The 13890-nt window shown below is 36.9% G+C and overlaps 1 protein-coding gene across 1 annotated transcript; it reads left to right on the top strand.

Moving 5' to 3' along the window:
* Window positions 1-6320: 6320 nt before the first annotated feature.
* Window positions 6321-13559, top strand: LOC104451749 (putative wall-associated receptor kinase-like 16). Its single transcript, XM_039315342.1, has 2 exons — window positions 6321-7980; window positions 12194-13559. Exons 1-2 carry the CDS (start codon window positions 7113-7115, stop codon window positions 13327-13329), a joined length of 2004 nt encoding a protein of 667 aa, XP_039171276.1. The 5' UTR covers window positions 6321-7112; the 3' UTR covers window positions 13330-13559.
* The last annotated feature ends 331 nt before the right edge of the window (window positions 13560-13890 follow it).

Raw genomic sequence — 13890 nt, 5'->3', positions numbered from 1 at the left:
ATCTAAATACAATGTTGAGTTTGTATAGATGATTAATCCATTCAAACTGATTTATTTCATGGGTAGAGGATTGAGAAAAAAAAAGGTCTTTGTTCCTGATTTTAATCATTTTAAACTCAGATTGAAAATTCCTACAATCAATCGCAACCTGAATCAGGCTCCTACTAAAAGCGAACCTCCACGATCGGATTGAGCAATTATTTCGAATCACAGAGATGTGAGTTGGCCATGTGAGTCGTTGCTTTGTTTTCCAAGTCAAGGCCAACATCAAGATTGCACGGACGGTCTTGTCAAGGATCCCTGATTAAAGAGAGGGGATAATGGATGATGTCTGGGGCCCACGATTTGGAATCCAACACTACTTTTGTCAATCGCATCTGCTGGTTGGACAAGGAATGGCCCTGAATATATCTTTATTTCAAGCTAGAGGCGCAATTAGTCTGCTTTAGAGAGTTAAAATCAAGAGGAACTTTGATAGGAATTCTATTTTGATTTTTCTAATGTTGTTTGGTTGGGATCAGGCATGGCTGGTAAATGATGAAAACAAAAATCAATGGGTCCAACTCTTTTTAATTTTTCTTGACTACTATGAAGTATGCCACACAACTATTATTACAGAGTTTGTAAATTCCACAAATTTTCTTAAAACATTAGGCGACATTATATTCGTTGAAGCCTGTCAAGAGATGCAAGACCATCATGGGCGACCCTCCCGTTTTCCGAATTTTTCAAAAATATTTATTATTCCATATTGTTTAAACTTTAAGGTATTTGACGATAGATCTAACACCAATGTGATGCTAGAATGGCAATAAACTGCAAATTGATGCCATGTTCTGAGCACTTTCGTCAATTTTTCAAATAGATGGCCAAATGCAAGTAACAAAAACACATATCCTTAAAGAACCTAGTCAAAAATAAAAATAGTACGCTTCACTGAACATTGTAAAAGTAGTTTTGATGAGGATAAAACACAAATTAGAGACTTTGGCAGCTATATTCATATGTTGGCACATGAAAATACATATCAGTTAATGGCCGATTTCTATGTAAGTCGAGCATGTTTCACGATGAAAATTATTATCATCATTTGGGTTGCCAATTATTACTCTTACGGCAAGTTAACTACTTCTTATAATTGCCTTTGATTTATAGTCAAAATCAGCATATCCAACACACAATTCCAAGTCGACTACTTTTATATTTATTTGGAACTATAATTGCAAATCTACTTTTGGATGTTAATCTTATTTAACCAAATACTGCAGTACACTATTAGAAAATTCTTGACATTATTGCAACGTTATTTTATTTTTTTATAATTGTAATACATCTTTATATGATCATAAAATCGGTTATGAGTACATGTCTAGACTACATGAAGAGTATGCAATATTTGTTAATATACAATTAGGAGGCATGCTTTTTTTAAACACTAGAATGTCATTATCTCTATAATTCGAGAAATAAAAAATGACTTCTATCATAAATTAATAGTTCCCTGGATGAAAAAAGCAATTCTCCGCGGAGATAATGGTTGATACTTTCTTCTAGTATGTCTACTACATGAATTCAACATTTTCAGTTTTTCAAGATTCAAACGACTTAAAACATATTCCTTACCAAAAGAAAAACGACTTAAAACATATAAAAGTAGTATAATTAAATTAAATGGCAATATCATGTGACACGGCTTCAGTGAAATAAATATACTAAAATAGGAATACAAATCTGCGGAAATGCGAGAAACGACATTCTCTTCGTTTGGGTGCCGCTGTCGTTAAAATTCATCATTATCTTCTCGGTCAAGTTTAAGAAGACCGAGAAACACTCTCCGTGGAACCCCTGTACTCCTCTCCTGGTCGTCCATCACGCGTAGCAGACACAAAGCCCCATTTGGTTCGGCTTTGGAGGAATGTATTTGGGAAAATGCAAATACTTTTGGGTTAAAAGGATTTTTCAAATACAAATACATTTGGTGAATTGTAATTTTAGAGTTTATTGGGAAACAACTTTGGCTTAAAAGCCGGTTGAAAAAATTGCATTTGTAAAGGATTTTTACTAAATTAAAATTTAAAAATAAAAGATTTTTGCAATTTTTTTTTCAAGTTCAGCCACCCGCAACTGGATCTCGCCACCGGACGGCCTCACCCGAGGTTGCCCACCTCGGGCGACGATAGCCTAGGTTGAGCGACCCTAAGCAACCGTCACCTAGGTCGCGTGCTTGGGTTCGACCCAAGCGTCGCCGCTTGAGTTCGCACGGCCTCAGGCGGCGATGCCTGAGTCACGCAAACCCGGTCACCCGAGGTCTCCCAACCCAGGGCGACCGTTGCCTACGGTCTCCCGACCTCAAGCGGCCACCTAGGTGGCGTGATTCGGGCTAATAGTCACTTGGGTCACGTGACCCAAGCATCGCCTGAGGTCCGGCAATGGTCGCCAGGCTTGGGCGACCCTTAGGTGGTGATCGTTGGTGCACACAACCCCTTGGCCGGCAATTGTCGGCCTCCAATCAACTTTTTCGTGCAACAATCTTTGGAGAAGATGAATGGTAACCAAGGGTAACTTGCATTCGGAGAATGCAACTTCCCAAAGTACCTCTAGACCAACTTTGGGCTAAAAGCTCTTAGACCCATTTGGAGATGCAATTATATTTTTCCAAAGTTGAGCAAAAACACGAACCAAACGTATTTGTATTTGGCCAATGGACTTTAGAGTCCCAAAACTCATTGCAAATACTGAACCAGGCGAAGCTCAGAGGTAAAGGCCTCCTCGCAAAATCCAAGGTACTTTTCTATATTTAATTTTTGTGGGGAACATGGGTTACTTTAGTTTTTTTTTTTTTTTTTTTTTTTTTTTTTTTTGAGAAATGGGTTACTTTAGTTTGGTCAAGAGAGAAGGGCGCGATGGGCTTTGCATATAATATAAAAAATTACTCGAAAGGGCTCTATGATAACATATATATATATATATATATAGTGTGTGTGTGTGTGAGAGATAAATTTCGATCAAATTTTTTTGTTTTACAATATTGAATTATTAGCTGAGTGATCAAACATTTAATTTATATATAATGAATTCTGTCACAACATCTCATATTCAAAATCAGTATTGCCAGCCACATTGTGAAAGAGCTGTAATAAATGCATGTGAACAGGCGGATTGCATGTGCACACAAAATTCTTTTAAGTCAAACAGTATGGATTGCATGTGCTCGCAAGATTCTTTTAAGTCGAGCAGTACGGATACTTTGAACTGTTAAAAAAAAAAATTATTAACTTGTTTTACGAGGCGTCAAGATGTTTTGGGTTGTGATAGCAAATGAGTTACCCTTTTAAAATAAGATGATTTTAATCAAAATTAAAATACGATCATTATTCTATTCACTACCTTAATAGGACCTTTTCCTATTGGTGATTTTAATTGCTATACGTAGTACCACTAATAGTTTAATAATTTTAGAATGCACCATCCTACGCTACAATTATACAAATTTTCAAATAGTAAGAATGATGACACTAGTTAAGTAACCAAAAAGTATATATATTAATAATTTTTAGTACTGATTTTTATTGTTATATGTGTGATGACTATGTATAAATAAAATCCTTTTCCATTACAAGGTGGCATTAATTTTTCAAAACTCAAACACAAGGTTGACTAGAACTCATATGACATGGATTTTGTGATTGACAAGAAAATTCTAGAAAAGGGGAAAATACTCCATCTTACAAGCAGTTCTATAAATATTAATCGTTAAACATTGAAAATACTCCATCTTACAAGCAGTTCTAAATACAATAAGAACGCCACAAATACAAAAATTTTCTCTATACAAGCAATTTTATATGTAGTTGACACCTGCTTATTTTCTTACTAGATAATAGGAATGACAAGCATGAGAAAATTGAGAGGGAGTGTCAAAATTTTAAACCATCGAAAAGGGAAAATGAAAAAAAAAAAAGGAAAGAAAAAAAGGAAAATAAGAAAAAGGAAACAAATTTAAAAAATAATAAGAAATCGAAAAATTAGTAAAAAAATTATTTTAAAATGTTAACGTTAGCACCAGCGATGTCACATATGATCATTGGCGACCGCGTATCTGATTTCCTGCCTAAATTGGCCGGATGGACTGAATTGATACCAATGTGAAAATGTTTCGAATTAAATTGGTTAAAATTGAAATGTTTATGACTGAATTGGTATCAATGCAATAAATTTAAGACTTTTTTGGTATTTTTCCCCAAAATTATACGGAATCATACATTCTTGAGGCCGATAATTACTGAAAATATGAGACCCAAGAGACAATGTGCCTTCATTTAATTATCCAGCAATTACATACTGCATTATCTAGCAAGCATACTTCGCCGTATCTTTTCCAAAAACCATGTCATACACCTTCAATATAAAGAAATTTTAGATAAGCAGCCTCATCCATTCATGATTTGAGGATTATAACTATCAACTCTTTCAGATCAATGGTGTATGCAACTACTTGTATAAAATTTTGTTTATAGTGGCTATATATGCTATAATTACTCTCTATTTTCTTCAGTATAGCATATTTTCTTTTGTAATTATGTATCTTTACAAGAAGGAGACTTGCGCTCATTTTCCGCAAAATCACATTTGCACGCCGCGAGCGCAGCAACATTCAAATTCCTTACCACCGGCCATGGTGGCTCCGCTGGGTAGGCTTCAGGTTTCCACGAGGAGGTCTGGAGTTCGAAGCCCCTTCAACGCAAGTTGAAGGGAGGCTGGTGGATTGCCGCGTGGCGTCTTAAGTGAGTTACCGGGGGTGGTGGGTCCTCCCTTTTATGCAGCCCCCTAGGTTTACCCCTCCGGCTGCCGGCCGTGCGAGGGGTTCTTGGGTCACAAAAAAAAAAAACATTCAAATTCCTTTTAGCCCACCTCCACCATATCCATTGGCCGTCAAACACCTATCGAAACCAATATCATCATGAGTGCTACCACCGTCATGGAAACGCCTACGAGCCCCTTGTTCTCTCTCTCTCTCTCTCTCCAGTGGTCACGTTTCAGGGTCGACGACCTTGTGATTTTTATTTCAAATCACGTTTCACGGTTATTTTTGTACTTTTGGTCATGTGGGTAAACTTGTAATTTTTAGATAGAAGTTGGACCTTCTAGTCTTTTAGCCAAAAGGGTTGGGGTGTTTTTGAAGTAAAAGAAAAAAGAAGTCTGGCGTGTGCGGTGAGTATACAACCAAAAGAAAGAATAACGAAGTGTGCCCTGTGGGTTTCTTGGTGAATACCGAGAAAGGAAAAAAAAAAAAAACTAGATGAGGACCAATTCTGTGATACGTGGAACAGGTCCTCGGATTGTAATGAATCGTAACTCCTCGTAAGTTTTTGTAATTCCTATACAAAATATCCTAAGACTAAAAAATTGAAGGCCTTTGCGATCAACAAGCGAGACTTGCCTTTTCTTTAATCCGATGGTCATCTAGTGGTGACCAATGATCTTTCTGTTGCAAAGTAAGTAGAGAATTCATTTTGCTAAGGACTTCCAAGAGTACTTATTGAATAACTCAGTAAATTGCGGAGGAGTTCGATTCCCCACTTTCTAGGGGGTTAGGATGGGGACGCATGAGTGAGGGATCGTAACCTGCGCATAAAACATAGCAGACATAATGATTTATAAATAGATATAAGATATGACCAAACCAAAATATAAATAAATGAAGTAGAAAGCTAGGTAGCACCCGACACGCGACACGACACGACACGATACATCGACACGTCATTTCTCAGAAAAAGAGAATTTCGACACGTTGACACGTTATATATTAAATGAATATTTTTATATATACATGATATTAATTTATTCAAATTTATAAATAAATAAATAAATAATAAAAAAGAGCCTATAATAAATTTATACTAATAACATTAATAAATTTATTCATAAAAAATTAGAAAGACATTTTTTGACTTTAACAAAAGTTATCAATGAAATAAATAATTAACGAGAGATTAGAGTCAAAATAAATTTATATTATCTCTACGATGATCAAAATTTATCATTATTTAACATCTAGTGTTTTCATTTTTCAAAATAACTTTTAACTAGTCTATTTATTTATTTTTAACCTTACCATGTATTAATAAAGTTATTTAACGTTCAATATTTTTTAGGGCTAAATGGGTCCCACCCATTTATTTCACCCTCTATTTTCTTCCCCACCCTACCCACCGCCTGTGCCTGTCACTTCCCAAGATTGAAGTCACCCTGCACGACGCTTTCGTGTCTTCCCCATAAGCCGTCGTCTCTCTCCTTGCTCTTCTTCCTAAAATTGAAAAAGCAATCAGTAAAGTAACGGCCCAAAGGGCAAAAACCCTAGCAATCGCCTTCTTTGTCCTCTCCCTTGCTCGGTCTCCACCTCTCTCGCCGCTGCCTCGCCTCCGTTCCCCCCTTTGCCGTCGTAGCCTCGCGTCCAGCCTTCCATCACGGCATTCCGGTTTTCCATCTCGACGTAGCAGTTGGCGGTCGCAGCCGACCAAGACGATCGAGAAGGCTTCTCGGAGTTGCAGTCGGTGGTTGCAGCCTTCTTGGCGTTGCAGTCGGCGGTCGCAGTCCTCCCTCGCCGTCGCTCGCAGCGTCGCCTCGGCTCCCTCACCCTTGCCTCCACCCTCCATCACCTTCTTCCCTTCGCACCTACAGTTCCAACACGTGTTGACCGCGTATCCGTACGTGTCTGAGCGTGTCCGACACGACACGGAGGCCCTCTGAACGTGTCCGTGCTTCCTTGGTAGAAATTTTTTCAGTTCAAAAAACTGATTTTTCTCGTGTTATTTTGTGAAACAATCATGGCTTTACAATGTGTGATGAAAGTGTATATAAACATCACTTATATTTAGGTGTGCCAGACCGGATCTGGATATCAAAAAAAAAATTCACTTATGACTTGGACAACTGAAAGCATGGTTTGCTGGAAAAGCCAGCAATGACTTCCCACGGGTCAGTATGGATGACTTGGTCTTCCAGTGTGCTGACTGACTTGGCTGCAGCTGAAGCATCGGCATCAACGAAACTAGGTTAACAAAAACCGGTAAGAGGAGAGCCAGAGGAAGCACAGACTGGAAAAAGATAAGATGAAAGCGGTTTTGATGTGTTTTCTTCCGATGGCCTTGGCCTTGACCACTTATACCGAGAAGGACAACTGTGAACGAAGGTGTGGCAACATGATCGAGCCTTACCCATTCGGGCTCAATAAAAGTTGTGCGTGGAGCTCCGACCACGTCCTCTTCTGCAACCACATATCAGGGAACCTGTCCCTAGGCAAGAAAAATCCAGTGTTCAACATATCCTTGGAGAGTGGGACAATGACCATTGGCGTGGATAGAGCTTTAGACTGCTATGACGAGAATGGCCGTCCACTTAACAGCACTTCCCGTAGCCCATGGGTCACATTGGGCGAAGACCGGCACTATACACTCTCAGACATCCGGAACAAGTTCACTGTCTTCGGTTGCGACACCTTGGGTCTTATCAGGGATGCCCCCGAGACTTTCTGGAGAGGATGCTTCTCCTATTGCGGCCACGATGTCAACTTCACGGCCGAGAGCACTTGCTCCGGCCCTGGGTGCTGTCAGACGTCGATCCCTAAGAGCCTTAGGAGCTTCAATATATCCATGAGCAGCGCAATGAATTACGCTTCAGTTTACAACTTCAGCTCTTGTGGATCAGCGTTCTTAGTGGACCAGGACTCATTTAATGTCTCCGATTACAAACTTCCTGTCCCACATGATATGCGCGTTAAAAAATACTCAAACGTTGTCCTGGATTGGGTAGTTGAACGGGATTTGACCTGCAAATATGCGCAATCGAACCGATCGAAGTATGCCTGCGGCGCCAACAGCATCTGCTATGACTTCAAAAAGGGGAAGGGTTATCGTTGCTTCTGTGAGGTCGGGTACACGGGGAATCCCTATGCCTCCCAACTGTCCCCTGGATGTCAAGGTATTGTTCTGCTTTCTTTGCGAGCCAAATTTTATATGATTGGATTAGGCCAAATTTTCCGCAATCCAATTTCCTCACACCGGTTTTTCATGGAGTTGAGTTAGATGCTTCAATACAAATTAAGAAGCAAAAATCGAATGAATGTACATTTACGTTCACCATTGATTCTGCTTCATATAGACATTGATGAGTGCAAGCATCCACGACAATATCCATGTCATGGAAATTGCAAGAATAAGCAGGGGAGCTACACATGCAACTGCCCATTTGGCATGAGCGGTGATGGCAAAATTGGTTGCCAGTCTCGTCTTGCCATAATCGCTACGGGAATTCTATTCCCTCGTGATGGTCACTCAATAATCTATGTTATTCTCGCTTTAGACCGGGAGTCCACTTGCTATTGATCTCGCTTATGTTGATGTTTTGAAATTGTATCTGATTCTACTTTTTAACCGAGAAATCATTAGTCACCACTTAATGATTATTGGATAAAAAAAAAAGAGTAAGTCTTGACCGTTAATCGCATTGGCGGTAAATTTTTGTGTCTTACGATATTTTGTATAGGAATTACAAAAACTTGTCAGGAGTTACGATCAATTACATTCCGAGAATTTGTTTTAGGTACCACAGAACTGGCCCTCATTTGAATTTTTTCTTTCTTTCTTAGTATTCACTTAGAGACCCACGCGGGCACACTCTATTTTTCTTTATTTTGGTCGTGTATTCATTAGGCCACTATGAGAGTACCAGCATGTTGAGCCAATAATTCCTGAAGAAATGGACCATGTAATAATATATATATATATTTTTTTTTTTTTTTTTTTTTTTGTGATTCAGAACATGCCGTTAATCTCACAATAGATTAAGGATTGTCACTTAATCATTTTTCAATTCACAGCACACACCATGCTTGTATTACTTCAAAAACACCCCAACCCCTTTTGGCTTAAAAGGCTAGAAGGTCCAACCTCTATCTAAAAATTGCAAGTTTACCCACATAACATTAAGTACATAAACAAACGTGATTTGAAGAACAAATCAACAAGGTCTGTGGGCGGTTCCGTGATTGCAGTGGCACTCATGGTGATTGTGGCATGGACGGGCATTTGATGGCCAATGGCTAATGTGGAGGTGGGCTACAAGGAACATGATTGGTGTGCACGCGCGTGTGGTTTTGCTAAAAAAACACTTTCTCCCAATAGACTCGTTTGAAATAATTAATTAATAATAAAATTATTATTATCAATAATAATTTGTCTAAATATATATTTTTTTGGTAAGAATAATTTGTCTAAATATATTCGTAAATGATAAAAATAGTTTTGTTCATTCATTTTTTTAAGCAATGCAAGTGATCATTTTTTAAAAAGTGTTTTCCAAATCATTTGCTTTTTGTGGAAAAAAATGGAGCCTAAATATTATTCAGACCTGTAGGTCATGTTTGAGTTTCGAAGTGGGTAAGAATTGTTCCCTTTAGGCATCCTCCTATGAATTAGAAAATTGTTCAATTTATTATCTACTGAAGCAGAGAAATAGAAAAATAAAGAAAGAAAGTAAAACGAGTAGAAAGAGACAAACAAATTTTTTTAGGGTAAACAGAAGGAAGCTGTGGGACACGTGGCAGATCTTAAGTGCGCTGCTTGTATAATTTGAGATTACGCTGGCAGAGAATAGTATGATCATTCATATTTTAATTGAGATTTTGCAGTGGATATATTAGTTTTTCTCGATGTATAGAAGTACAGTTTACCATCTATCGTACATATTTATAGTTATTGAAGAAAACATATAGTTAAATGTCAAAATCTGAATAACAATAATAGCAAGCTTGAGGGAGCAGGGTTCGTAGAACAAAAAATGGGCACGAGGCACAGGCAATCCATATCCGGCGGGGCAAAATTCCCCGCAAAAGATGCCCCGCAAGGCATTTGGCTAAACAATAGGCGAGACGAAGTGGGGTTAGCATTAGCACTGCCCTACCAGACAAATCTGCCCATGTACACTTTGACTGCGTGCCCTGCGTTTGATAGTCGAAATAAAATTCACGATATGATAAAATTTATCATATTCTATGATTGGTGTCTGCTCAAGATTGGATAAAATCGGATATAAAAGGAATTTAGGTCGAATGAAATTATCCCACGAAAAAAGTGAGATAAATGTAAATATGATTTTTAATATCCATAATATGAAAGTTATATTTATGGAATAACAAGCTTCTTAAATTAACAAAATTAAAATTATATTCTAATATAAATAATATTTGAATTAAAATATAAGAATTTCAAAATACAAATATAGTTTTTTAAATTTAATCTTATTTTTATTTATATATTCAAATATAATTCTATCTTATAATATAAATTCAATATATAAATATAATTTATATTTATATTTATTACATATATAGGTAATTTAGTATTTTAGGTATATTGGTACAGTTTACTATTTAATAAAATTATATTAGAGAATAATGGAAGGGAAAAAAGAAATAAAAAAAGAAATTAATTAAAAAGAGAGGAAAATAAAAATAAAGTAAGCAAGAGTTTTGCTATAGATTTTTACCATATCCATTTGAGAATATTTAGGGTGTAAATAGGTTCATTTACACCGATATGTCGTTTATACCAAACAATATACATGATATGATGTGAATATATCCGATTTTATTACTGTGATTACCAAACAGTAGATAGGACATAGCAAAATTCCTGAATTTCATATCCTATCTTATCATATCCTTGTGTTAGAAATCTAGACAACTAGACATAGCCTTCATAAGGAAATTTATTTCTTTTGTTTGATTTGTAATATATCTTATCATATCATTGTGTTAGAAATCCAGACAACTAGACATAGCCTTCATAAGGAAATTTATTTCTTTCGTTTGATTTGTAATATTTGTTCTGAAGATAATGAAATAATAATAAAACCCTAAGAACAATCACTTCTTCTATAAGTCTTGTCTTTATAGAAGATGAAAGCTTGGAAAGTCATTTATGTGAGCAATGTGGTACAATTGTTTTCCATATATTTCATCTTCACATTGTCTTACACTGACTTATTTGTGAAGGTTGGAGTTTGTTTGGCTCTATAAAACCAATCAATGAGACCATTTTTCTGTATAAAACCCACCCATCTTGATCATTCATTCTTATAAAAATAGTAAAAATAAGAAAAATGGTGTGGCCATCTAATAGGTGGATTAGCCCTTTTTGAGAAAAACGATTACTCTAGGGGTGCCCGTGTGGCGGGCAAGTTTTTAAAGAATGTAAAGGAAACTTTGGATATTTTTATTTTCCCTTCATATCTCTATTGATGTATAGAATGAGTTTAAATAGATACACGGTTACATGATGAGAGTAAAATTGATTCCTTAAATCGAGGAAAGTATCATCAAATTGAGGAAAGAATTTTAAATTCAAAATTTTGAATATTTGAGAAAGCAGAAGAGATCAAGTTGCTAGATTTAGAACGATATGTTATCAATTTTTAGTTCAGGGGGTGGGGACACGAGGGACATGGTCCTGGTCCCTGCCCCGTTCCCATTCCTATTTGAAACTAGTTTTTGAGAAATAACTAATTAGGAGATGAAAATGCCGATAGTTTCTTTCATATCTAGCTATGGAAGAAGTCTCCTTCAATCGTGCTTTTGATGGACGGTTTATACATTTCATAACACGAATCTACCTAAGTACACTTTTGAATAAAATCTATGTTCATAACCCCACTAGTTCTGGTTAGAGTTTCCTCCGTGGTAGGGGTTTCCTTTTATAGGATGACGAAAACATGTAATCATGATAATTACAACGTACATAATTAATTACTTTTCATATCATTTGTAAATGCCAAGAGCTAATGCTTCCTCATTCACTTTTGTTTATAAAAAACTTTCGTCATTATAATCAAGGAAAGACATTTGGAGGTGTAATAGAAGATGCTGGTAATATGTATTTCAATTTAGTTCAATTGATTAGATAAGGGTTTTCATAAGGATTGTTACATAATACATAGTATGTGTTGACAAATACAAATACATAGTCATAGTTTGAAAGATAGCTTAATCATCCAAATAAATGGTGCTGGATGTGGATTATGTAATAAAAGAATAAATGAGTAGTCCATTTGAAATTAATTTCTTTTATTAGCAATGTGGACCATATAAGGATTAAATGCTTAAATTGTTAATCTAGTAACATATATTCTTTGACAGTGATTGCCCTGCCCATCTTCAGCATAACTGCTATTGCTTTAGTCTTTGACAATTGGAGGAGGAGAAGAAAACAGAAAAACTTCAAACGAAATGGAGGAGAGCTCTTGAAACACCACAGAGTTCAAATCTTTACTGAAGCAGAGCTGGCAAAAGCAACCAACAACTATGATGATAGCAATAAGCTTGGTGAAGGCGGTTTCGGTTCAGTCTATAGAGGGAGAATTGCTGGGGACACCATGATCGCGGTCAAGAAGCCTAAAGACGTGCACAAATCTATAATAAAGGGTGATTTCCAGCATGAACTTGAAACTGTGATGCAAATAAACCACAAAAATGTGGTGAAGCTCCATGGCATATGTTTGGAGACTAGAATACCATTGCTGGTTTATGAATACATTTCGAATGGTACCCTCTTCCAACACATCCATCAGAATGCTTCAACCATCTTAAGATTGTGGAAAAACCGACTCAGAATAGCAGCCGAAGCTGCTCTTGCACTCGAGTATATGCATTCTTGCGCAGAACCCCCAATCATTCACGGTGACATCAAGTCGGCGAACATACTTTTGGATCATAATTACTTAGCAAAAGTGTCTGATTTTGGAACTTCAATACTAATATCACCAGAGCATAGTAATATTGTGGCCACTGAAATACAAGGCACATTGGGCTACATTGATCTAGAATATTTAACCACCGGCATGTTAACAATTAAGAGTGATGTATACAGTTTTGGAGTTGTCCTCATGGAGTTGCTCACAAGAAAAAAGCCAACAAGTTTCATTACTAAGTTTGGTGAGTCGATCAATATTATCCATTATTTCATCTCTTCCGTGAAGGATAAGACACTTTCCGATGTCATAAACTTCGAGGATGCTAGTCGAGAGGAAATGGAGAGAGTAGGAATGGTTGCTGAGATTGCAGTGAAGTGCTTGGACCAAAGCAGTGCGAAGAGGCTGGCAATGAGGGAAGTGGCTGAGCAACTCGCAAGGATTAACCACGAGCTCGACAGTTTGACAGTTGAAGAAAACATTGAGGAGACCAAATGCGAAGTGGATGAAGAAAACCTCCCCTCCCATTCGACTTCAATTACTTGCGTGACGAGCCAACATGGTACGTCTAGCTCTTTATTCTGATCAGGGAATGGATTCAGCAGGTTCCAACATCTAATCCTTATTACCATAGCAACATGTCTATTAACCGTCCATAAGGACTTCCAGGGTCGATCGTGCATTCAGAATATATATTATGTTTGGCATTTGCTTTGGACTTATAGTTGTGCAAGCATCGTGTAAGTGTCACAATCTATATAATATATGTACAGCCACGCACTGAAGTAGACTTGTAGACAATATCATAATCTCTCTTTCCCTTTTATCTTTTCTTCTTTGTCTTTTTTTCCTTACATATAATAATAGGTCCAGAAGAAAAAATCTACTCGCTCTTTTTTATCTTATTTTTCCCTTGAAATAATCCCAGTGCACTTTTGTGGCAAGTAAGAATCTCCCTTAATTCCAGTCTTTACTTTTCCCTCATTATATTGCACTTATCCAGACAAAGATAAAAACTGTCGGCCAAAGAGACACTAATAGGGCCAGAAACTTTTACTAGCGTTTCCTTTTCTTATAAATTTGATCTTAATTCGAAAAAAAAATCCAAATTTAATTTATTTTCTCTTTATTTGTAGTTCATTTAAT

Source organism: Eucalyptus grandis, chromosome 6, assembly GCF_016545825.1.
Source record: "Eucalyptus grandis isolate ANBG69807.140 chromosome 6, ASM1654582v1, whole genome shotgun sequence".
NCBI lineage: Eukaryota > Viridiplantae > Streptophyta > Magnoliopsida > Myrtales > Myrtaceae > Eucalyptus > Eucalyptus grandis.
Note: the sequence above shows the minus strand (reverse complement) of the source record. Positions and strands in the feature narration are given on the sequence as shown.